Source organism: Cebidichthys violaceus, unplaced genomic scaffold (assembly GCF_023349555.1).
Source record: "Cebidichthys violaceus isolate CVI_PGR_0920_01 unplaced genomic scaffold, fCebVio1.0.p SCAF_1, whole genome shotgun sequence".
In the NCBI taxonomy this organism is placed as follows: Eukaryota; Metazoa; Chordata; class Actinopteri; order Perciformes; family Stichaeidae; genus Cebidichthys; species Cebidichthys violaceus.
In genome coordinates, this window is record NW_027176262.1 from 6,163,267 (window position 1) to 6,189,238 (window position 25,972).

The window sequence follows — 25,972 nt, forward strand, 5'->3', positions numbered from 1 at the left end:
GACCTTTGTTTAAGTGTAAGATCTGGCTCTGAATACAAATGTTTTCTTAAAGTTGTTTAGACTTAAAAGAAACAACTTTTATACTCTAAAACGACACAATTCCACAATTGAACTGTATCTGTCAAATACAACCCCTGCCAGCTGTGACATTCCCATGTCAATACCAATAATCAGAGTATATTGACTTCATATTCCTCCACATCTAGAAAATGTTTGGGGTTGTTTGGCTTTCAAACTTGAGACATATATGAAATATTTAAGGGATGCAATACAGAATATGCCAATTTAAAAGTGGCAAAATTACTTAAATCATAGATGGAATAGTAATGTAAACTGTGCCGTCTTTTATAAAACTAGAAATAAAATAGCTGATGCAATTTAGTTAAGGAGAATTTATTTTGCCTTCCTATGGTACAGTGTACATCAACATGTGTGATACACATTGTTCTCCACTGTTTATTCAAGGAGACACCCACAGCTGCCACACCTCGAGCTGAAAGTGTAATAGGACAACAATTACCAAGAAGCACAATTTAAACTTTGTTGGAAAATGACATTTACAATATGTGGTCTGTGTATAGTCCTTCAAAATAATTGTAAAATCAAGCAAATGATGCAGTTAAACACAAGCATCACAGTTTAGTGCTGCTCTGTTCCTTAAACTGGAAAAGTTAAAATTACTGAAAATGTATGAACATGGTTTCATGCTGGAAAAAGTTAACTTAAGGATTATGCCCACACATATATGGCTCTGTTTTTTTATCACTGTCCTACTTATTATTCTCTGTAAAAAGAAACAACTTTTGGATGACTTATTAAAGCAAAAGCTGGGCTGCAGTCATCACTGCCCTATCCAAAACGTTAGTAATATAAGCAGGTTTGCTGTTGAGCCCCAGAGTACACATTGTTCATGTGAACAGGTAATGATGCACAACAGTCACCAAATGTTACTGTATAGAGCACAACAGACCTTAAACATGGCTATAACAAAACAAGACACATCTCCAATGAAAAAACTAATTGCATTTAAAGAGTTTTCCTTTCACAGTTGGATTCTCCCGAGTTGCTGGGGTGACACAAGTGCTCTACAGTTGCAAGTGTGAGTACATGAGTTTAAATAAAAGTGCTTTGTCCTTAACAATTGACTGGCTTTGTCACAGAAAATGTACAACTTTTTACAGAAATTATATGAAATCAACCATAACAATACAAAAAAGATTTACAAACATTTCCTTCCCTTGATGAGATCTTGCAAATAGGACCCGTTGCATAACAGTATATGCAGTATTTGACATTTCATTTCATTTTATGTGGCAAGAAAATATATATTTATATATATTTTTTATTTATAAAAGAAAGTAAAAAAAAAGCTGCATATGTATTAATCTAACTCAGAGCAAATATAGTCAATGTGGGGACTTTGGTACAGCAAATGCTGATTTCTTTTTACACATATTACAACAAATGTATATTGAGACAGCCTAAAAGGTTATGGGCGCTATACATTTATTTACTGTGCATGGGCCACAGCACCACCATCACAGGTAGAAACTGTATATGTACCATAAGCTGCCAGCTGGATGCTTCAATTTTATTCAAAATGATACACATGATCTGTATTGCACACAGCCATGGGTGCCCTCTGTTCAGTAGAGGATCTATGCAAACTGTAGTTTCATTTTCATCGTTAACGGTATTATAGTTTTTGCTGCACAAAGGTTTCAAGCTTTATAATAATCCGTGCGGTACATTCCATCACTCTCATTGCCACCTCAGATGTGAATCTGTCGTTGGGAATCTGTGGAAACGGCAGTAGATCAGGATAGCGGGTTCTCAGGCTGTCCACACCATATCCCTCCAGGATCTGAACATCATTTGAAAGGCCTTTCAACTGGGAGTTGTACTCCTCCACTTTTTGAGCCAGAGCAGTTGGTTTCACATCTTTGTCTGACTTTCCTCTGACTGCATAGTCGGCAGCTATGAGTGCAAGTTTTGTGGCTAGGTAGCATTTGAAACAAACCCACTCATTGGCATTTTTATGGAGATCATTTCGAGCAGCAGAGTAGTTTGCTCTTGCTTGTCTCAGCCATCTGCGGGCTTCCACTGGGTTTCCAACTGTCTTGAAAGTAGGGGGCACAAAGAAACGGTGAGAATGTGACGAACCTGCATAGCTTGGATAATGTTCCCTGAACTGTTGCCTTTCTGACTTATGATTTGTTGCTTCTTGGTTCCACGATGAATAAAACCTTTGATATGAGAACTTCTCTGACTGGAAGCGGGACGATGATGTGGAGAACGATCTTCTGGAAGCTCTCTCTGTATTTTGCTGATCAGCCAAAGTCTGTTTCTCCATCCTGTTGATCTCGTTCTGTAAATGCTTGAAGACTTCGGTGGCAATGTCCAAATTCTCAGCATTTTTGTCTGGATGCCACTTGAGATACAATCTGCGGATTATCTTTTTTCTCTCTGTCTCAGGAAGCTTCCAAGCCTGTTCAACTACTAAGGTCACTTCTTTCAGGATCTCAGGCAATGCATGAAGCTTGATCTTTTTTGGAGACTGTTTTTGAGTGGGGGGTCGGAGGTTTTCCTTACCAGAAAAAGCAGGAGGGACCATTCGTGGGCCAGAAGACCGACTGTTTGGGCTTGTGGGAGTTGATGGGGCACTGGTGTCTCGTGCATGGTTACTTTCATCTTGTCTTGAGAATTTGTACAAGTCAAGGGAACTCACTACTTTGTACTCACTGTAACCAATGTCAATCTGGAAGCATTTTCCAAGGAAACTTGTGTTTTCCTCCTCATCTCTATCTACTTCTCGAACAATGATAGCATACGTATAGGTAGGCTGGTAGGACCCGTAGATGTCTCCACCCTCAGAGTCGACAAGGTAACCCACATACTCTCCTGGATAAAATACATTCATGGGATCCATGAGGAGTGTGTGATGTATCTCAGCTGGTATGGGGGTTCCAGGTAGCGGTAACTCAAGTTTCGAAGGCTCTGTTGAGTCGTACTTAACCCCAAGGTTGTCCAGCTTTTCTGTTATTCTGTAGATGTCATTGCAACCCAGCATGGCAATCAGATAGGATGTGTCAGAAATCAAATTGTCTGTAGCAGACTTCAATGTCATTGCCAGTGCTAAGAGAAAATTAATGTCTTTGCTGTCTGAATGCTGGATGTAGAGGTGAATCACCGCTGTCCCATACCTCTTGAGGAAGGCAAGTGTTTCGCTGCGGCTGTGTGGGATGGGGCTACATCCTTTCACTCTTAATGTTGTTTGGAGTTTCTCAAAACAAGAAACTTTTAATCCTTCACAAAGTGCTTTGCAGAGGCGTATGGCTTTTTCCTCATTCACAAGGTATGCGTTGTCATTCTCATGTTTCATTATTCTGATCAGTCCTGTGATGAACTGCTCTGATGACAGCAACAGCTGAAGGCGGCCTTGAAGTGAGCAAAGAGCTCCAAACTGGCACATTCTTGGAGAATCCTCGTCAAGTTGCTCTTCAAGAATGCCACTCAACAGTCTCGGCCTTAGTTTCTGTGGAAGTAGCATGATCAGCTTTGTGTGGAAGGCGTGATCTTTGCCAAGATAGCACTGGCTCATGTCCACAAGCATCTGAACTCCAACGTTACCCTGAATTCTGCTCTTGTAGTGTGGGGCATCATCAAACACCAAACTACTGGACTTTGCTAATCTACCGTCATGACTTGGCATATAAAATATCAAATCTTTGAGACTCTCGAGATCTTTGCGAATTTCCACTGGATCATTTTGGAGGGACTTGAACAATCCTGAAACAACCCTTTTCACAGTTCTCATTTCATTTGGATCAAGCTGCTTGCCCTCTGAACTTCTGTAAATTCGCCACAGCACTTCAACATACTGTTTGGTTGACACAACGTCTTCTGTACCAAGAAGTTTGAACAGTTGATGAAAGGTACCAAGCTCAAGAGGCAATTTGTACAAGTAGGGTTTGAAGTCAGATTCATTTTCCAAATTAATAACAACCTCTTCAGGTTTCAGCAATTTCCAGCCATCTTCAACCATGACAACAGCCACTCCACGAAGTTGGTAATGGAAATCTCTTTTATCTGCATTGAGAAACTCGTAGGTGGACCTTAAAACTTTGTTTCTTGTTTTTACCATTTCATCATCCGGATTGGATATGTTGCAGATGTTTTTGCAGTTGCTTAGGACTTTCTCCAACAGTGGATCCAAGTTGACGCCTAATATGTTCAGTACCAAGTCAAGTTGTTCCTGTCCAGTGAGAGTGTTCCCCTCCTGGTCCTTTATGCTTGATGGTGTAGCTTTCTCGGGTAGAATTGGGCAAGATGTCCAAAGCAAGTGAATGATATCTGTTTGCTTGAATTTTGGATTTACCTGAGACCCACTGAAACGAATCAGAGGAAGTGTGCCACTCATCTCTTGGTACTGCGAATGAAGCTTGATGAGTTCTTTGGGGGCTCTCTCAGGACACAGGAATGGTATCATTGAGAGCTCCTTGAGAAAAGTACCCTGGAACAGATCTGTCCTCTCGTTGAAAATGTGGTTTAAGAGTACATCGACAATGGTTTGCACTTTTTCTTTGGACCAGCTCTCTGTTTGGGCTTTGATGCTGACCTCTTTTGCAAACTGAAGAACTTGCTGCTGTGACACTTCGTGCTTGAGACCAATACTTCTCAGAAAGGTTATCCATGAGGAGAGCAACAATGTCCCATTCCTGGGTTTTGACACCTGCTCAACTTTCTTAAAAAAGTCACTTGGTATGAATGACTTTGCAGGTAGCATAACTTCGAACACCTTCACTGTCTCATCATAGAAAAACTTGGTTGGCCGAAGTCTGTTTGAGTAGTCATAGATGAACAACAGTCCCTCCAATTTCTCATAGAGCTGATCCTTCATCTCACATGGTTCTTCCATTGACAAAAGTCTCTCCTTCAAGTAGACAATGTGTTCAACTTTGGCATCATAGGAAAAACTCTCAAACTTTGGCAGGAGATGTTGAAGGTAGATTTCTAAGTCATCAATTGGCATGCAGCCAAGGAAGGTGTACAGTTCTTTCAGCTGCTGATTGTCAGCAAGAAATGCCAAAGAGGTTGTGTGAGCCCATTTGTCTATGTCTGCAGTGGGGATGCTTTTTGCAAGGACGTAGTTTGTCCCATAGTTTGCAATGCTGATGTATCTCCCACTGACTGATTTAAAACATGGGAGGAGTTTTAGGCTCTGTGCATCCTGTTGTGTGAGGTTAGCGAGGTTGCAGTTGAAATACAACAGAAGAGCCTCAAAGTCCTTGTCAGTCAGGTTTGCTGCTTTAAATGCAGATGTCTGGATAATGTACTCTACAGCTTTCAGAACACTTGATGGGTTTTCAATGTTTGCTGTGTGTTGTGCCAGAAAAGGCATGATGGGGTTCTCTTTGACACAGATTTTGTTCACTGCAAGCTGAATGCACCCTGCTTTCATTAGTGTGTGAAAGACTTTGTCATTTTGGCCATGTGGAAATATGGCTATGTTCATCAAACTCAGAGGTAAGAGCACATCATGCTCAGGAACAACAATCTTTTCTCTTGCCATGAATTTGATTCCAGGTAGCAAAGCCCAGTCTTTCAGAATGTCAAGCACTGTGTCAAAACTGGGTTTGATGTCTACCTGATCCTCCTTAACAGCGACATTCTCACTGATAAAATTCCACACACTCTTCAGCCAAGATTCACTTGCAAAGGTGTCTCTCCACTTAACAGGGATCCTTGTTCGATACTCTCTTGGAAGAACAGACCCCAGTAGGTCACCAAAGCAGCTGATGTCAAAGATCTTTGCAGCTCCTGCCTTCAAAAGGATGTTGCTGTACCTGATGTACAGTGTATTCATGAACATTTCTTTCCTTGATGAGATCAGCTCATGATGTGTTGTCAAGAACTTTGGTCTCTTGGAATCAAACACCTGAAGCACAGTGTCCATTGTTATCAACAGAGGCAAACCCTCAATTGTGACTTCATCCACTTCCCTATCTTTGAAGCAGTAGTCGACTAGAAGCTTCAAGTTATGAACTAGCTTGTAGTTTGACTGTTGGAGACGACAGGGGAGTTTTCCAACATGGCAAGATGTGTCTGGTGATGAGAAAGTGTGAAGAAAGTTGCGGACATCTTCTGGTGTCACATAACTGACTGGTATCCCAGCATCTTCCAAACAGAAGTAGAGATTTGCTGTCTCATCGCAGCTGTGAACCAGGTTGAAACCAATATCCAGAAGCAAGGTCTTCAGCCTGTAAACATTTTCAGCCACAGATTTCCTTGAGGTGATGTTGTATTCTGTGTTCTTCAAGTGCTGAAGTTCATCTTGAAGCAGATTATCAAAAAAGGCTCTGCCTTTGTTTGCAGTGGATGTGTTCACCCATGAAATGTAAATGACAGAGTGCATGTCCGAGTTGTCCATGTGCGCTGCTCTGACTACAGGTAGCAGGCGCTTCATGTCAGCATGGATACAGTTGTAGATTGCTTTAACCAGGCAGTACCAATCTGGCTGTATATCCAGTCTATTGACTGGGAGGAAGAACAGATATTTTCGCAATGTATCTTTAACAACATGAAGCGGTGTTCCCTGTAGTACGGTCATAGTGGGATCAGGACCTGGGAAGTATCGACGCTTCAGCTGAATCAGCAGTTCCACACAGGCAGGGGCTATCAGTGATGTCATCAAATTGTTATTCCAGTCACTCCTTACCCCCACTCCATTGTCATCTCTCCACAGGTTTCTTCTAGCAGAGTCTAGGGCAAAATGCCCATTGACATGAAAAGGCAAGCCAGTCTCCAGTGAGAGGGGCAGAAAGCAGAAAGCTCGGTGGGGTTTTTTGTAGTTGTGGCTTACACATGCAGCTACCCCTCCACGTGGAAATAGAGTTATGTCTTCATTTTTGTGAGCTGAGATCACACTTTTTGAGACATTTTCAATGTTGGGGAAGCCAGATCGGTTGCAGATCATCCATGTGGTCAAATTTCCATCATTGTCCTCTATGTCCATTGTGTAGGTTATCTGTTGGACTGGGATAGCAGTGAGCTGCTTCTTTTTGGTCACACTATCAATGACTGAAGCATGAAACTGTTTGCGTTTCAGCCGATCACCATCTGTTATTTTGGCTGTCACAGAATAGAGCACTTTTAGTGCTCCAGATGCATTATCAATTTCACAGATTGATATTTTCTCCATGTGGTTGAGGAACATCAGAAGCTCTGCACCGTCGGTTTTTAGCTTATCCAGAAGGTTTTGCACCATCCTGTCTGACGCAGGGACCGAACTGATCTCTGATGTCTTTGCCATCTCCTTAGAGCGGATGGGGAATCTGAACATTGTGCTGCGTTCTAACTTAAAATGGACTCCCAAGTAAAGACTTAGAACATCTGAAAACTGAGATCTGAAATCAGAGTCCAAGTCTCTAAACATTCTTCCAGGACTCATAGATGTGGCCCCAGGTGCATACTGTGCATGTGGATCAAAGATGCAGAGAATGTCATTGTTTGAGATGAAGGACGGGCAGTCAGTGATGTGATAGACAGAGTTGAATCCTATGCCGTATTGACCGGTTTTGCCTGGATTGGCCTCTTTTGTTCCTCGTCCGAGGTTCTGTATACCTCTGACATCATCCTCTGTGAAAGGCTGGTTGTTATATACACAGAGGGCAGGGCCTTGCATTGGGATCCATTTATCATCAAAGATTCTGTCTGTGGGGTGTATCCTTGGATCAAAAACAAAGTAAATTTCAGTGGCTTTGGCATCATCTGCATTTTGAAGCAGCTCTTTTAGCATTTCTTTTTCTGATGGATAAGCATTGAGAATGCTCTTAATTCTGCTTGTGAGTTTTTCTTTCTGTCCAAACTCAGTCCCAGGTGGAATGAAGCAGACATTTGAGGCATACCTCTCCAAGGCTTTGTGGCGTTTTGGGACTGCTCCTAATTTCACAGCGACCTCTCTTGGAATATCTCCATGACAGTACTTCACAGAAGAGTCTCTGACTTTGATCCAAGGGCAGTCATTGTAGCACAGCGATTTTGATGGCTGCAATGTCAAATTGAAGTCGGGTAATAGAATCCCACCAAAATGTGCTTGGCAGTATTCTTGGTTCTTGTCTCGTATCAAGCTCCATATTCCCTCACTAATAATTCTGCGACACAACTGGAAGTTCTCCTCGGTGAGAACCCTTCTCCCACATTCTTCCTTCACAGTTTCAAGAACAGTTGAGAAATCCTCGACTGTGAAGCTGGGCTGTACCCCAACATTTTCAAAGAGCTCACGGCAGCTGTTTCTGTATTTGTTTGGGAGCTGATAAAGATATGGAGCTGCATCAAAATTCAGGTGGAATGCAACTTTGGAGGGATTGACATATGTGTTCTCCACCAGGATGGAATTGAACTCTTTCAGTTCCTCAGTTATTTGTTCTTTTGCCTTCTTATCCTGTAGCATTTCCTCATGAAGGAACTTGTAACAGGCATTGGTTATGTTCTCCTGATACAATGTGACACCATCAAATGATTGAGAGAGTTTCTTGAGTTGACTGATGACCAGTCCAACTGAAGGCTTCCTTATCAGACCAAGGCAGTCTTTCACAGCCAATGACATTGCACCGCAACCTTTGAAAGATGGAGAATTCTCATTCAGGATTGGCTTCATCAGACACACTGTTTCCTGATGTTCAGTTGTGAATAGTTCTCTAGCAGAGAACATTGTTGTTGGGGGAAAGTTGTTACCATGCCATGGCAGGGAAAAGCCTGCAGGTCTTGTCAGGAATGGAAGGAACTTGGTGTCATGTAGCTTTTCCAAGAGCTCAGCTGCTCCAGGATCACTCATCTTAAGTTTCTCATCAATGAGACTCAACACTATACTGCTACGAAAGCATGCAGCTGTGTGATCATTTTCATTAAGCTCGATAACAGATTGAGCACGTTCAATCAGATCCTCCCATGACAGATCATCTTTGACCATGCCTAACTGCAATAGCTTCACTAAACAAACAGGGTTTAGGTAGTCTTTAGAAGTGCCTTCAGGAAATCTTCCATCATCAGTGTTGTAGAGCTTAGCAACTCTTCCCTCTGGGTGAATGAGTCTGGAAGGTAAAACCAGTTCCTTCTTGGGGCCACAGCATGGGATACAAGGAGTAACCCTGAGGATTGAGTCAAAATCTTCAAGTTTTTCATTCAAGACATAATGCACCAGGGGATCTCGAAGCTCTCTGTCGATTTCCTGGATGTGAGGGAAAAAGACATCTGAAAAGAACTGTTTCTCTGTTAGGGTGTTTTCCATCAACTTTCCTCTACATCCAGCATCATCAAATCCCTCCTTCACCCAGTCAGGTAGCTCAACAGCACAGAGGTCTTGTGAGCCACTCTTCTTGAGATATTTCAAGAATATCTTGAAAGCAGCAGGACCAATGTCTGGCCTACAGAGTAAGGCATCATCAAGGAATCTGACGTATTTGATTGACACCCAGGTTTTGCCGTCTGAGAAAACCTTTGCATGCTCACCGTCACCTCCTTTGGCTATTTCTTGGTAGACACCCTGGCTGACCACTGTGAAGTCATCATGCACCTGACTTGGATCTGGCCATGCTGCATAATAGCTGTAGTCGAGCAGTTCTTCACTTTCAGCCATTGAACGTAGCATTGTGAGGGCTGCTAAATAAGCCTGGACAATAACATGTCTCATGAACACAGAGTTCCACTGTCCTTTGGTGTCTGTCTTCCAGATCTCTTTGCGGTTGGAGGTCACAGCAAAGCAGCCGTTAATGTGGACTGGTAAGCCTGTTTTGATTCTGAGAGGTAAGTAACAAAACACTTCTCCAATTGGTGTTGTATTTGTCTTTACTGTCCATTTGCGATTCTCTTCTTCTGAGAGCAGAACAGCCACTCCACCACAAGGCACTAGTCCAAGTCTTTTTCCACTATCACTGAGGGAAAACTTGAGCGCCTCAGTTACATCCATGCATGAGCAAATGAGCCAGTTGGTGACCTCGACTGCTTTTGCGGGCATTTCATCTGTGAGTCTTCTTGTCTGAACACCTTTAGCAGCCATCTCAAAGTACTGGTTAGGATCTTCCTCTGAACCTCTGAACAGTGGCGAATGGAGATCGACAATGCGTTTGAACACATTATGAAACTCCTCCACCAAAACGCGTATGATGCAGCCAGACTTGGGAACATCGGCAGGTACCCTGTTGGTGCTTGCAACTTTCTTCATAACCTTCGCTGCAGATTTGAGGATACTCAGGGGTCCGTATGAGGATTTGGATGACCACACACTTTTGTTGATGGTGACGACATCTTGTGCTCCTGCTGGATTTGGGTCCTCATATTTCAAGTATTTCAAGACCATACTTCCGACATGCTGAGTAAACAGGATGAACCGATGGCCACATATGCTGAACTCATCAACCAGGGAATAGATGTCTGTTGTGTTGTAGTATAGACTACTGATTTCACTTCCTGACGCTTCCTGCTCTGTTCTGAATGGGAGTCTGAACAGTGTACCATTGTACTTGTATGGGGAATCCTGAGCTAGAGGAAGCTGGCAGTTGAAGACATTGATGAAAGGTTTGAACTGGTTGGGAAATTTTCTCAGCCTTTTCTGTTGTTTGCTCCAGTTGATTTTAATCCCTGGATTAGACCTGTCTCTGATGTGCTTGCTGATATGATTGATGTTTGGATCAAACATTATCATGAACTCTCTGCTCATTATGATGGGGATATCTGTGATGTGATAAACTGAGTTGAAGCCCAGGCCAAACTTTCCAACTTTGTCTGCTTCACATCTCTTCACAGATCCACCTAACCTTGTGATGTTCAGAAAGTCAGCGTCTGAGAATACAGAGCTGTTGAAAGACCACAAGGAGGGCCCGTGGCAAACAACCATGCCAGGGTCAAGGAGATTCTCTCGAATGTCAGTGTTTTTTCTCATGTCAATGAGGAAACTGCACTCTGTTGCACTTGCATCATCAGCATTCTGGAGGAGCTCTTTAAAAATGTCTGCTACAGATGGATATTCCTCCAAGATGTTCTTTATTCTCACTGTTAGAGGTTCTCGTTGGCCTGATTGTTCAAAGCCAAGGTTCTCTGGGTTTATCAACCTTGTGCTCAAACATGGCACCTTCAACCACTCTGCGGTTTTCATGGGGATGTCATCATGGACTAATATAATAGGCTCTGATGCATCCTCAAGTAAGTCATTCAAATCATCAACCTTGATGTCACAGTAGGTGCATTCATGAATGGGCTTCAACGCTAATTTGCTTGGGTCCTTGTAACAAAGAATCGGCACATGCATGTTAGTATCTACATCTATCTGATTGCTGTACAGCCATCTCAGGATGTTGACTAAAAGTACAATATCATGTTTGCTTTCCTCCTTGGTAATCTCTCCTTCACACCTTTGTTGGATGGTGCCGATGACTTCAAACACATGGCTTGACACAACCTCTTCAACTGAACCACAAAACTTGAACAGCTTGTGAAACTTTCTTATTGTCTTTGGCAAGGAGTACAGGTAAGGCTGCAAGTCTAGATCAGGGAGGGGCTTTAGTACTGTCTGGCCAGGTGATGAGAATGTCTTCCCCGTCCACACCCAATCAAAGGGAAGTGATTTCATTGCTTCTCTCGCGTCCTCAAGATGAGCCTGCATGAAACCGTATATCTCAAACAAGATCTGCTGGAATTGATACCAATCCTCTGTGGTGAATGCTTGAGATTTATGCCAGTCATTCACTGCTTTAAGGTGCTGTAGTACTTGATCCACCTGAGGCTCTGCGGTTAGTTTGAGTGCCTTCTTCATACCTGCAGATGTGTGTTCAACCAGTGCTACTGAAGATCCCACAAGCACTGCATGGGATATGTCACACATCTCTGACAAAGAGCAGATATTGAGATTATCTCCAACCCAAGCAAGGGATTTCGGATAAGTTAGAGGTCTTTCTTTGGAGACGGGTACCCATTTCAGTTTTAGCAATGATGTCTGAGCATCAGCTGATTTTACCAGCTTGGTTTGTCTGTTAAGTATTTGCAGGAGTGTTTTCGCCTTTTTGATGAGGAATTCCATTTCTGGCTCCTTGCTGCTTTGTAACTCCTCTATTTTCTTTGCCACTTTGAGTACATCTTTTTCACTGAGCTGTACTTCATTTCTTAGTCCCAGTTGTCTGAGTGAATGAAGAATATCAGGGGAAGACGTGAATGTACTTGTGGGAAATCTGGTTTTCTCTTCCATGTAGAACAGGTTCTGTAGAACCTCCAGCTCGGGATCAAAAAGATCTGAGGCTTTGACTGACTTTCCACACGGCAACTGAATAAATGCAAGAGCAGAAAGCCATCGAATTACAGTTGAGTTTTCATTTTTTAGAAATGCCAGATGTTTAAGTGCCCAAAGCATGACCTTCGTTATCTCATCTGTTGTGTAGAACCCCCGCTCAATATCCTGAATAATCATCTTCAGACATTCTGTTGTTTTCAGTTGTTGTACATTCAGCATCTTTATGAGGCGGATTGATTCTTCGTCACAGCAACCCACAAGATTTATGGATAATTTCACATCTGGTGGATACTTGGCTCTGTGATGTAAAGCTCTAGCCCCTCTCAGTGATGTAAATGCTGAGGTACCTTCAGAGCAGGTTCCCACTTTCTCGAAGATGGAAAGCTCCAGCAGGGTATGCTTTTCCCTCTCTGTGATGTCAGACAGTCCTGCAAGAAAGTTTCTGAGCTCAATCTTCTCTTTGACTGAGAAAGAACAGACTAGGCCGGATAATCGTTGTGTTGGTAATCTACCCATGATTTGTAGAAGCAGACCAGGAGAGGAAGGATGGATGAAATTCTTCAGCAGAGGGTGCTGCAAACATGAATCCAGCTTTTTTATCACTACTCCTCCAAGCTTTTCCATGAGGTCAAGAAGGTTTTCAGAGAGCGGCGCCTCTTCCTCATCCACAAGAATTATGGGGGATGGAGTTTTGAGACGTAGAAGCTTAACTACGTCCATGCTTTCCTCAAGTGGCACAAGTGGGATCAAAGGCATGTCGTCAAAGGTACTTAGGTCATCGGCAAAATGTATATAGAGATGCTTCCAAATCATCTTCAGCCAGGAAACTGTAGGATGTTTCAACTCTCTGTTTCCAGGTTCCCATCGGACAATGAAGTCTCTAGTTAGCCAGGCTGTAGATAGGATCTCCTTGATGAGTCGAGCTGATCGTTCCGAGTTCAGCATTTGTAGCTGAGTGCAGGGTCTTCCTGTTAAAAGGACAAGGAAAAATTTAAATTAGCCTCAGTTATTATTTTATAGGTAAATGTTAACGATCAGAAATGATAAAGTTAGGTTTGTGGTGATTCCTGCACGATGCAGCAGTCTAAAGATGAAAGTTCAACTGTGAAAATCATCTTAACAATCCACTAAATTAGTTTCTAGACATATTAAAGAGCACACTGCACAAACAAATTAACTTTTGTTAAAAAACGATTATGAATAATTAAGATTTATATTGCAGCACATATTTCTGATGTAAACATGCTTGTACAAACCATGTTCTGCACACACACACACACACACACACACACACACACACACACACACAGACACACAGACACCAATGTATACTAACAGCTTGTCAATCTTGACCTCATTCATATAATTTCAGTGTAAAGGAAACCATTTCTCAAAGACATACATACCCAGAAAAACACTGCAAGTCATAGTGCTGTAAATCTGTGAGTCTTTCTGACTGCACATGGTGCTCATTTACAGTCATGCATTAGTTTAGTTTAGTGTATTGTTATTATTATTATTAGGTTATATTTGACACACTTCGAAATACCTACCAGAACACCCCCAAAGATATTGTTGAACTGTAATTGAAGTGGCACATTGTTTAGAGTTCTGAGATGAATGTTACTCTCTTTCTCTGTCTTATGTGAATTAAAAAAACTAATACAAAATAATGATGTCTTTTAGCATAGAATGATGAATCGTTTTAGCCTGTCTCAACCTAATGTACAGGTTGGGAAAATAGTTGTTGCGGAGAGTGAGTAAGAGAGAGTGAGACATGAGTGGAGAGGGGGAGGTGAGGGGATCTGAGTGAGTCCAAAGTGGCACTTTAACATCATCAACAGGGTTGGCCAGAGTGGGCAGCGGAGTTAAGATTTCTGTAGACACGGTTAATAACTGTACAAAAATGGAGTGGCAATACTACACTTAAGAAATTCAACATCAAAATAAAAATGAGTAGGAGTCCACATTACTATAGTTAAATGTTAAATTACAAAATGATCTGTCTTTCATCTTGGGTTTAAAGGACAAAGCTGTTACTCAGTATATTTCCTCTGCCTGGCTCACTGCCTTCTTGTCATAATCATGGTTGCGTATGGCAGTGAGAGGACTCGGGATCTGATCTCGTGGGCCGTGTGGAATGTCCGTGTAGCACAAAAACAACTCTTCCATGAATCAGCAGGCTCACTCTCTCGTTCCCTTTCTGCCTCTCACTCCTAAATGATCTATTAGCAGTGACTTTAATGCCCTGCTGGCATTGCAGGAGAGTAAAGTGACCAAGGGTTGCTACAACATGGCTGAACCCAGATAACCCACAAAGTCATCACAAGGACTTTTATACTTTATACTATAACACAGGGCCCCCAAAACCTGTCAAATTAATCACAGCTTTACTGTCATACACTATTGTTATGATTACAAATAAATTGGGCAAAATATTTTACAAAATAACCACTGTTTGGGACCATAGTTATTTATGTGGAAAAAAATATGTTAAAGTACCTCTGCTTTTGACTGCTTCCTTCAAAGTGTCCATTACTAAAGGTTTAATGCTCTCCAATAGGAACCGACCCTCAAGTCCTGGATACAGAGACCTTAGGACAAAGCAAAAGGGAAAAAAAAGGTGAGAATATTTTACGAACTTAATTCTAGGTGTACATGTTTTAATGTTGAATATTTTCCATATACAACACTGTCATTTGACTCTATATAAACCAATAAAGCATAAGAACAATGCAATTTAGGTAATTAGAATCCGTATATCTGGATGGAGTTTGATAAAAAACAAACACATTCCTATGAATACTGAAAAGAAGATGCACTAAGGGCCAAATTTACTGTATGTCATTTGCACTTTTCCTGTCATTGAATTTGTGTTTTCAATCTCCATGCAATTATTGTCTTATTGATTTTTAAAGGCAGAAGCAAAGCCACTAGCTTTATCACACAATCAGCCACACGCTCTTTAATATTCCTAGACATATTTGCATCTGCTTCGCAGATTTAGAAGTTTCTCCTTAAAACTGGTCTTTCTAAATTGCAGTAACCACACAACGATCCACACTTCATATAGATAAAGAGAGATGTACTATTAACACTCTTACTGTGACTTTGATGGCAAACTGATCTTCCAGGCTGGTGCATCTGTTTAAATCCAGCCTAATTTACAACATATTAAAATTAACTGCTCTTCATTTCAGGTAGAAATAGTTTTCCACCTATTACAATAATTTTTGAAGTCAAGGTAAATGTACATTAGGAGAGACTGAGATAATTTAGACAAGAATTACAACAACTTGGTAGTGAAAATACACAAATTGACTTTAAATCTACCTGGGGTATTCCTCAGATGCAATGTAAATGTAATCTTTTTCACTGACAGAAGATGAAAACGTTGTAAATGTCTCATCTTGCAGTGGCAGGAGCTCCAGTCCAATGAGTTCACTGTAATTGGCGTCACTAAGCGCAAACTCCAGCAGCAGCAACTTCTCCTGTGAGGGACCTTTGTGTTTGTACTTCCTGATCACCTGCCGCAACAAAGATGGAGTCACTTTCTTTACTTCAGTGGACTCAGTCATGCAGGCAGCCAAGATAAAGTCTGCGGCAGCGGGCACCTTTGCCACCTGCGTTCCTGAGCTTTGGAGGTAGTTGATCACAGTCTCTGAAATGTCCTCGTCTGTGTTTAGCTCCGAGAACACAGCCTGGTCCACCCGGATCCAGCTCTCACTGAGGGAATAGATGACCTGCTGCTGAAGCAAGTCATGAAACAGCGGCTGGAGGATGGGTTTCCAGCGGGACTTGACCCGCTTAGGATCTGGCCAGGCCCCATAGGTCCCGGTAGGGGACAATGGAAAGTCTTGGTCCTTTTTCGTCTGTACCCTTTTGATAGCCTCAGTGATGAGCGTGAAGTAAGCCTTAGGGATGACAGTGATTATAAGCAGCTCATTCCACAAGGCCGCTGGATCCCTCCACTGGTCCACTTCCCGCCACTTGATACTCCTACGGTTGTCTGTGAGGCCGAAGAAGCCACTGACATGCACTGGAAGCCCTGTCTCACTCTCCTCGCCAGGGGGAAGGGGAAGGAAGCAAAAAGCTCGTCCTGAGAAGCCTGATGTGGCACCTTTGTCTTCTCTATTGATCAGAGTAAGAGGCAGAGCAATTCCAATGGTGGGCATAAACTTCAAATCGTCTGCCAGAGAGTCCAACTCGGCACACATTCCTCTGCCCCCAACTCCATTACAAACCAGCCACGTCATTCTCTGAGTCTCTTTAGCTGTTTCATCCTGAGTCTCTATGTTGACCTGGTAAGTGACGCACGTGATGGTCGAACTAGGAACCCCATTGCTGTAGCTGTCTATAGCCTGATCCAGTGTCTTCAGTGCATTTGGTCTTTCTAACTTATCATCAGTGTTCTCTGTTGCTGTAACCTGAAACAACATGCGCTCTGTACCATCAGACTCACGCACATGCAAGGAGATCTTCTGAACACTCTTGAGGAAGAGGAGCACCGTGTCTGCATCTGCTTTGAAAGACTCAAAGAGCTCCAAAACCTTTTCTTTGTTGTAAATGTTGCCACTGAGCTGGGAGGGTGTCAGGCGAAGTGGGAAGCGGAACAATGTTCCAGGAAAGCTGCCATCCTTAATGGTTGTCTCAGAGCTCCCAAACATCCCAATGTAGGGAGTAAACTGGTCAGCAAGTTCTGTGATCTCCTTCATGTCCGTCTTCAAGTTCCAACACTGCCCAGACTCATGCACACCAAACAGGGTCTGATGAGGGTCCAGCATGGCAATCTGGTCTCCACTAAATATACTGGGAGCATCTAAGCAGTAAGAAGAAGAAAAACAACAACATTATAACAAACATAAATTAAATATGTTGTTAATTCTATAGTGTCATTTCAGGTCATTTTTCATGCAAAAAAATAAAGATGTTCCTGCTTTTCCAATGTCAGGATTTGCTGCTTGTTTGTGTGTTCTACATCATTTTAAAACCATTTTTTGGAAAAAAATATATTTTGTCATGTTTCATAGACCAAATAATCAACTGGGAAAATAATAATTAGTTGCATCCCTACTTTATGTTAACATTAAAAATAAAAATAGCTTTCTTTCAAAAAGTAATTTGCATTTGAATATCTTGAAGTAATTATATACCAGGATATAAAATTCAGAGCATTAATATATCAGCAAACAACTATTTGCTATGTAAAGTATATATATAGTGGAATAATGGCATCATGAGCAGAGAAGGAGGTCACACTCCCTCTTTTCGTGTTGCTAGTTGAACTTCTGTGTGCTTTGAAATGATTTACAACTTGGAAACCTTTACAATGTTTATATTTAAACTGTCTTTTCTATCATCTGAAGAATTTCTGGATATAATTTTCTCTGATTTGATACTGATGTAAAACTTATATGTGATTTACAATGCATCTAGACAGTAATTTGTACCTAACCTGTAATATGGTACACAGAATTGAAGCCAATCCCAAATCGTCCAACTTTCAAAGGATCCTCTCTCTTCCTGCTCCTCGCAATTTCCTGAATCCCATTCCAGTCTTCCACGGTGAACACAGCATCATTGTAGACATACAATGCCGTCCCTGCAACACAATGAGTGAAAACCAGGTCAGCATATGTTCATAGTTAATATGACAACCTAAAACACATATACAGTAAAGGTACAGTGTAAAATGTTGTATTAACTGTAACTACTAACCTTGATGCTGAGCCATGTCAGGTGACCACAGTGACTCCACTCCATACTCCGTCTCATCGTACATGAACTTGACTTCCGTGGCTCCAGCATCCTCTGCATTTTGAATCAACTCCTACAAAATAGAACACAACAAATATGTCCATTTATGAAGGCAGGGCCTTTTATTGCGGTTTTAAGAAATGTAATGTGCACAATGAAATCAGATTATTTAGTGGATGTTTTATCAAAAAAAAAGTTAAAGTAAAATTACCACATTATTATAGAGGATGGCCCCAGCGGGACCTCAGCCCTTCAGCCTGGCAGTATTTCTACTATGCATGTTAATAGCTGATGCCAGAGAGTAAAGCCAAAATAAAACTATGCCCTATATTTTTGTGCAAGCTTGACATAGCCTGTTAACTCAACAACTAAAAGTTGACAATTGTACCCAAAAAACTATTGTTTTTTCCTGTTTGAGGGAATTGCATCAGGCTAACATCCACAAAATAATGCTAAATGTGATGTCGGTGTAAAATGTGAAATAATAATGTAGCATGACACTTACTTTTAGAATCTGTCCACCTTCAGGGTACCTCCTCAGAATATCTTTCAGAAAATCGACTAGCGGTGGTGTAGTCTGTCCAAACCTCCCTGTAAAAAGCCAAGCTGTGTGAGCCTCACTGTTGTAAAAAAATTGTTATACTGCAGAGATGTGGTTGTTTAAATCCTACCTCCCCCTTTAAGGCCTCTTCCCTCGAGTGTGACAGATACTTCTGGGCTTCCAGCAGGCACCAAGGTCCCGATCTGCACACTGTCATCCAGCTAGGAAGGTAGGATGTGGAGACAACGCATAATTTAATGTACAATGAAAAAAATGTTTTATTGAGGAAAACATTTGAATGGTCTGGTCTAATATATGGTGAAAATGACAACAACAGACCGGGTACTGACTCAACAAAGACAAAATTCAAAAGCTCTTCAGTTAATCAATGTCATTGCTTTAAGAGACTGTAACTAACTGCCCTCCACTGTGTGTCAGAGAAATGTTATTGTGAAAGATATAATGAATGATGGAAAAATAATTTACTCAATGCCATCATGAAACACTCTGAAAGCCAACTGGATCCGACTCATTTTTATGACAACTATTAACAGACTTAAAGTCGTCCTCTCTTTAAAATGAATGCATCATCATTGGTCTCTCACCCCAGCAAACAGTCATTATTGCACACGTTAGTGTGACAGACGATCTTTGCCCGGTTCATCGTTCAGAATCGATGCAGTAGGGAGCCAGAGCCGGAACCAGGCCTCATACTGCTGCTCCTGCCGTTTCAGGCTTTTCAAGGTGACACTGTGACCTGACTGCGCTCAGCGGTCTTTGCTCATCTACAGTACATGCCGTCTGGCAAACAGAGCTCCGCAGAATCAATTCTCTGTCATCCTCCTCATCACTGAGCAATGATCATTTGTACAATTCAGGATGAAGGATTCTAAGTCTTAAATGTCATATTAATATTTAATATGGGAAATGGAGAGCTTACAAGTTATAAAAGATGAGCTGTATTCTTGTCTGAACTTGTCAAAGACATGCGAGAAAAAGACATCGATATTGACGGAAATGTGCGCACACAGGACATACTCCGACTTAGAATCAGTAATCTAATTATAATATAGAGAACAGGGTGCTTTGGCTGTACATGTCTCTCTCTCTAACAAAGATTTACTAGTGTAATGTATGGTCGTGTTTTACTTCATTTGGCAACTGGACTGAATGATTTATTTAATTTGAAAGCAACGGCAGACAAGCTTTTACATTGAAGAATGCTTTTGAAACTCACAGATAAGCTAAACTTGCCTTTATGTTTCTCCTAAAAGGAAAGTCACTCTGCTAAGTACAGTGTCTGGCACAGGGCCTCCTCCATCAGACCTCTGAACATTTTAATTGCATTAGGCAGAACAGGAAGGCGACTTGATATTTAAACTTACATCTGGAGGGAGCAGTAGAAATATTTAGTTTTTTGTTTTTAGGAAACGGTTCACATTATAAAATACTCACAGCTGGAACAGAATTCAAGACCTAAATTCCTTTTATTCAAAAAGTCTTATCTGTATTGAAGGACCTACCCTTGTGGTGCATGTGCTATTAGTGTGTAGGTGTGGCTTGCAGCTAATTTCTGCATATGAGATCAGGGGGGACTGCAGAGCGCTGACCACCACCTGGTGCTTTCCATCAGCTGCTAAACCTCAAGACAGGGGGTCAACTCCAGTTATGTTGGGCCATACACTGAAACGCAGTACATTTATATGCGACTAAAGTGACAAATTAATCCAATTAACACCATCTGTTTGATCCAAAATAAGATTTTTATTGTAAACAAGACCTTAATTTATAAAACAGTATCAAGATTTTTTTTATTGTATCAATAAAAATATAGCATTTCAGGGTAGATGTAATCATAATAAATCTCAAATGTTGAGGATTACTCTTGAGATGTATATTAGCTTTTGTACTTAAATTGTTTTGTTTCTATGCTAAGAAGGCAGTTATCAAACTATTGCATTTTGTTCTATAGACTGTGATGATGAGGTGCCTAGTCATGTTGCCTACAGTATGAGTCAGATCATTTTGGTGCAGTCATTCGAGTTGATAATGTGTTCAGGACCACTGCCTTACTCTGTAGGAGTCCAAAAAACATCCGCAGTAAAGATAAGATCAGATGGATCAATAGATAGATAATTATGACCATCACTGAGCTCAAATCAGTCATAAGATGAATAACAACACCAAAAGGATTCAATTAATTGTTAACAGCAACAACAAATTAAACCTGAGGGGGAAACTTGGCTCATGGCATCTCAACAATGACGGCACTGTTAGTGTTTTAGGTCAATGTCCTGCAGTAATGGCACGGGGTCATTAAAATAGATCTGTTTTCTGCTGCTGGTAATTATCTACCATTAGAGAAAGAATCCTCAGTTATTCCTTTTTCTCTTTGTGCGTTATTGGTAAAATGTGACAAAACCACAGAACAGCAAGTAAACTAAATAGTCAAGAAGAATTCAAATGTGACATTTACAATCCACAAACTAGATAAAGTTAATATTATACACTTTTATAAAATGTATTGCAACAAAGAATGACAACAATGGAATACATTTACTCAACACTGACTGGGACAGGATCCCGACTTAACTACAAACTTAATTATGCTGAATTTAAAAAGAGATTTCTGTGTTTTGTCTTTGGTTTGGACTAAAAGGCAACGCTACGTTCCAATGTTTGTTTGTTTTTATCTACTGTCATGCAGTCTAATATTTTTGTGACATAAAGTAGTTGAGCGACGCCTTCCAGTACATACTGAAACAATGACCAAGCAGTCCAAAAATAAAAAAAACAGCCTCCCACACACATTGTATGACCACAATGAACAAACGTATCTCATAATTATTAACCAATAAGCATTTTGCTAGATCATTTGGATCTGTTTGTATTGTGATGAATTGGCTATGCCATTCCTACCTGGAGAAATTATCACATTTTGGTATTAGTGTTAGTAGTGTATTCATTACTCTGTCGTTATAGGATAAAAAACAACATACCAGTCTCCCATTGTGAGTCAGCCGTTGCTCTTTGACTGGCAGGTCTGTCTCCTCGTAGAGCAACTGTTTGACATCTTCAACAGATGTGAAGGGAGAGACCTGGAAGGACCTCAGGCCAATGTACTCATGACGAACTGTCACCCGTGGGAACCTAAAAAAATAGAGCCAGAAATTTGGTTTGAAATCTGGATGAAATTCTGATAAATTTGTTTGAGGTGTGGGTAGAGCTGTGAAATTAGTAACAAAAAAAGTTGCCTTTATTTGTTTGTGACAGAAGAGATACACACAGGAAACTTGTGTAAACAGGAGGGGTGTGTTACGCAACAAGGGATGTTGAAATTATGTTATGTATCTTAACCACTAAGCTACCAGGACACCCGAATGACTGAAGACTTTTGCACTTTTCTTTAAAATTCTGCAGATGCAGTCGTCCGTGCATTTACAATATTTATTTAAAACTTTTTCTCAAAATGGCACACTTGAATGAAACCCTTGATTTTTGTCACTGTTAAGAGCACTCTGTTATGCATGCATTGAACTATAGATTAATGGCAGAGAAAGGGAGGTCAAAGATCAAATTTAACAGATGTGAGAGTCTTCCTTACAGTCATTATTGATCCAGGTTCAGGTTAGGAAGAAACATGAGAATTGAAACCTCACCAGGTCTATCTGTTAATGGTCCATTAGTGCCATTATAGGCATCTGTATATGTCTCTAGATTTGGTTAACTTGTATACATTCACATACAGCCTGCAGCCTTACTGCACTGAAGTACTAGAGGGGGAAGTAAATCCTCTAAAAATGTTGATTGATCCCCTCAAGAGAGCGGCACCGTTTCCCATCAGTAGCCTCGTTTTGCTGCTGGTCAACTCTGCCTCCATGACCATAACTTAGGTTACCTCCCCTGTCTAGAATGGGCTGTGATGTTATTTAAGGTGACAACACGGGTGTTTCAATTATGCAAGAGAAAGTCATAAGTTAACCTGTCAACACATTAATGCCAATAAAGCAAAAATATTCTTGCTTATTCAGCAGCAAGGCACTGGACCCACAGTGATGCATTCACTGGAGCTGAAGTGGGTGTGGCAGCACGGGATGTTTGAAAAGCAGCACACACTGATCAATACTGGACCAGTAGTGATTTATGGTGTGATGATAGATGCAGACTGACACAATGCAGCAGTGAGCCTGAACATTTGTATTATCTTATTGTCACTTCAGCTGTGGAGAACCTGAACAGTGTTCTAACATGAAACATGTGATTGTTTTCAGGGTTATTTTACAGTCAACGTTAAACTTACCATGGGTCTGGACAGTTGGTCATCTCGTTGCTGCTATGTGTCCCAGCACATACACATGCATTGGACTATCTTCTGCACCGAGCGCATGAATACTCCGCCCGGTAAACGGCTGTCGCAAAACAAGAAACCCCGTTATTCTCCTCAAAACACCTGCCTGTTCTGTACAACTGTATGATAAAGATAGAACATCCTTGGTTAGGTGTTATGTTGTTGTCACTGTGGCTAAGAGGCTTTCTTTTAACCGTGTATCGCCGGTGCCCGGTGTGATTTCTTTAGCCTCTTTATGGAGCGTTATCCCCACAAACCCCACTCACTTGAGTCTGCCCAGTGCGCGCTGTTAACGGTCCTCTGAAACAGCTGATGCATTTCACGACAGGCTGTGTTCCTGGAAACAATAACAACAACAATAGCAAGTGACATGGTTAATTACCCCCCACCAACAACATACTGACTCCTTCAAAGGCGATGTTCTAATAATAATGAATTACACTGCGTGTGAGAGCAGAAGACGAAGCGAGAGGCTTCACTGCCGGTTACTTCCGCGTCGTCTTAAATCCCGTCGGGCACACTCTGGTCGGCTCTGAAGCTACCTCTTGCCTTCCAAAAATGTTTATCACGGAAACTACCCAATATATATCCTTTGAGATGTTTATTTTGTATTTTAGAGGCTTCTGCTACTTCTGTAACACTATTTGAAACTGGTGAAGAGGCAACATTTTGTTTCGCGCATGCGTAGTAGCTTACTTATGTATCAATCTGTTTATTCAAACCGGTACTTGTAAGTATTAACTGTTGCATACTTCAGTGATAGGTGTTCTATTATCTATGTCTGCACACTAGCGTACACATGGTGGAGAGTTCATCTTTAGCTCAGTTAAAGGCACACGTCTGCAGAGACTGTGAAGAATCAAAGAGCTCTCTCTCCGCCCTGTTCAATTAGCCCAGTGTTCCGGAAGTAAAACTATTGATAAGCGAGTGACTGGCAGTTGGAGTATTTCCAAGGTTTGGGTGGGCTGGAACCATCCGTTAAAACAATGAGCATCTGTGGTCAAAAGGTCAGGTTGATTGATTTGAAATTTTCCTTATTGCCCCTTTCAGCTCTGTAGAAATGTTCATTTCTAAAGTGTGCTTGGCCAATTAGCACTCCTGTTGCTGCTCAGGCAGTCATTTCATTTTTTTGGGAAGCTCAGTTGTAGACATTTTAACTCAAAGTGATCACAAAATAGAAATTGTAAAGTAAAGCAGAATTGAAATGAATGGTGCAGATGGAACATAACAGGCAGATACTACATAAATAGTTTTTAAAAAAGTAAAGTTTAAAGCCTTATAAGTTCAATTGTTCAATTCCATTTAAAATACTTTAGTTATTAATTCCTAATAGTAAAAATAATTAATATTATTTCCTTAATATTAATTGTCAAATGCAATTGTATCATTATTTTTAAAATGTGGGTTTTATTGCTTCAATTCATTCAGATTACATTTATTCATTTTTGATTGATTACAATTAAACCTGGTGGCACACTCCAGATTCTGATACTGTTTCATTAATACCGATCATGGTGCCCCATTCTATTTTACTGTATGTTAATTTCAGGATGGTCAGTCTGCACATGTGCTGCAATTCGTATCAACACCTAATATGCTGTTGATGTGTCATTACGGGTCAAAAGACAGCGTCAAGTACAGGCTACATCCCTGCTCTCTGTATGTCACTGCAGCGTGATTGTAGTGACTTCTAAAGCATATCCCCACAAGTGACTGCTTGCAGCTGCATTACTTTGATTAGGCTTATTCCGTTGAATTCTGGGACTTGTAGTCAGGACACCAAAGGGATCAGACGCCAGCACACTGCAGTCCAAGATGCGCATATCAACTTCACCTAACAACAACAACATCCCTTTAAAGCTGATCAGCCACATTCTGTTAAGGCATGATTGTATCAGATTAAAACCATTTACACTGCATCAGACATTAGGAAACCACACCATCCGTTTGGTTGATTTGGATGCTGACTCTTCAGAGGATGTTCTGACATTGATAGGCTATATGATGCACAGACCATGCAACATATCTCTAATGTTTTGATAGCATCGTTCAGTGTGCTGTAATGTTTTAGTTTTTTTTGACAAAACCAAAAGCATTACATAGAAAGGTGACATCACCTCAAAGTCAAGGACTCCCAGCATCTTATAATATGAACTGCTCTCAATGACATCTTGGGTTTCCCCAAATCTACGCACTCCATCAATTGAACACTGTCCTTTGCAAAAAAAACAAACACCAGCACATCAGTAGGCTACGATATTCAAAACACAATACAATACAATAAGACCCAATGCAACAACAAAAAAAAGGCTACGTCAAACTTACCGGAGTAGGCTAATGCGATTTCATCCTCCAAAGGCTATATTAGTGATTTCCCCTCAAGTCTCATTTATGTCCGATGAAGAAAATTATTCATATTTTTTACTCTTAAAATATAACTATTGCTAAAAACCCATTCCCACGGCTCTATCACCCCAGTAGCTTATACCTTAGTGCCGCATAGGAGAGAGAGAGCGAAAGATACTTACATTAGGAAACCAGCAGGCTGGCAGCAGAGTCATCGCAGCATCTCGGTCCTGTCCTCAGCACCGCAGAGAAGTTCCTTAAAATGACAGCATCAATTGCACGGCACCCGACCTGAACAGCACGGAGGTGGCAGTTTGAGTGGATTACGTCTTAGGATGCAATAGTTAACAATCGTGAACACCTCTGGACAGTTTCATACTGCAGGGTTTAACGCACAGGTCTCTTAAAGCGACAGCATGCGTTGTTGCTCCGATGGGACACGCCGCACCAGCAAATATGGGATGGGCCAATAAAATATTATATAGATTATAGTTGTTAAGTGCACAAATATGTTATAATATTCTACTTTAGAATATATTACAGTAAAATCATATGGGCTGCTGTGGCTCACTTTTTACTCATTCTCTTCTGCCTATTTAATAGATAATCATCATATTGAAATATCGGAAGCTTAATTGTCATTTTGCGTCATCGCTGACAGCTGTTGAGACGCACGAGGAAACTTTCACATCTAAAAATT

At 41.1% G+C, this 25,972-nt stretch overlaps 1 protein-coding gene across 2 annotated transcripts; it reads right to left on the reverse strand.

The window, feature by feature from the left end:
• Positions 1-383: 383 nt before the first annotated feature.
• On the reverse strand, positions 384-25,502 carry sacs (sacsin molecular chaperone). Of its 2 annotated transcripts, none has more exons than XM_068707993.1 (11): positions 25,455-25,502; positions 23,193-23,263; positions 22,879-22,987; positions 21,578-21,728; positions 18,709-18,799; positions 18,543-18,628; positions 17,999-18,110; positions 17,736-17,882; positions 15,614-17,099; positions 14,783-14,874; positions 384-13,248 (listed from the first exon to the last, which is right to left on the reverse strand). In XM_068707993.1, the coding sequence occupies exons 3-11, from the start codon at positions 22,899-22,901 to the stop codon at positions 1,697-1,699; spliced, it is 13,740 nt and encodes a 4,579-aa protein (XP_068564094.1). In that variant the 5' UTR covers positions 22,902-22,987; positions 23,193-23,263; positions 25,455-25,502; the 3' UTR covers positions 384-1,696. The 2 variants fall into 2 exon arrangements, with proteins under 2 accessions (XP_068564094.1, XP_068564088.1); XM_068707987.1 differs by lacking the exon at positions 25,455-25,502 and adding an exon at positions 24,852-24,861.
• Positions 25,503-25,972: the final 470 nt, after the last annotated feature.

Bases quoted from the DNA above. Each gene is read 5' to 3' on its own strand.
- sacs (XM_068707993.1), bottom strand. From the start codon at position 22,901: ATGACCAACTGTCCAGACCCATG. The intron at 18,800-21,577 runs GTATGTTGTTTT...CTACCTTCCTAG, and splicing joins TGACTCACAATGGGAGACTG to CTGGATGACAGTGTGCAGAT. The intron at 17,100-17,735 runs GTTAGGTACAAA...CTTACTGCTTAG, and splicing joins TTCTGTGTACCATATTACAG to ATGCTCCCAGTATATTTAGT.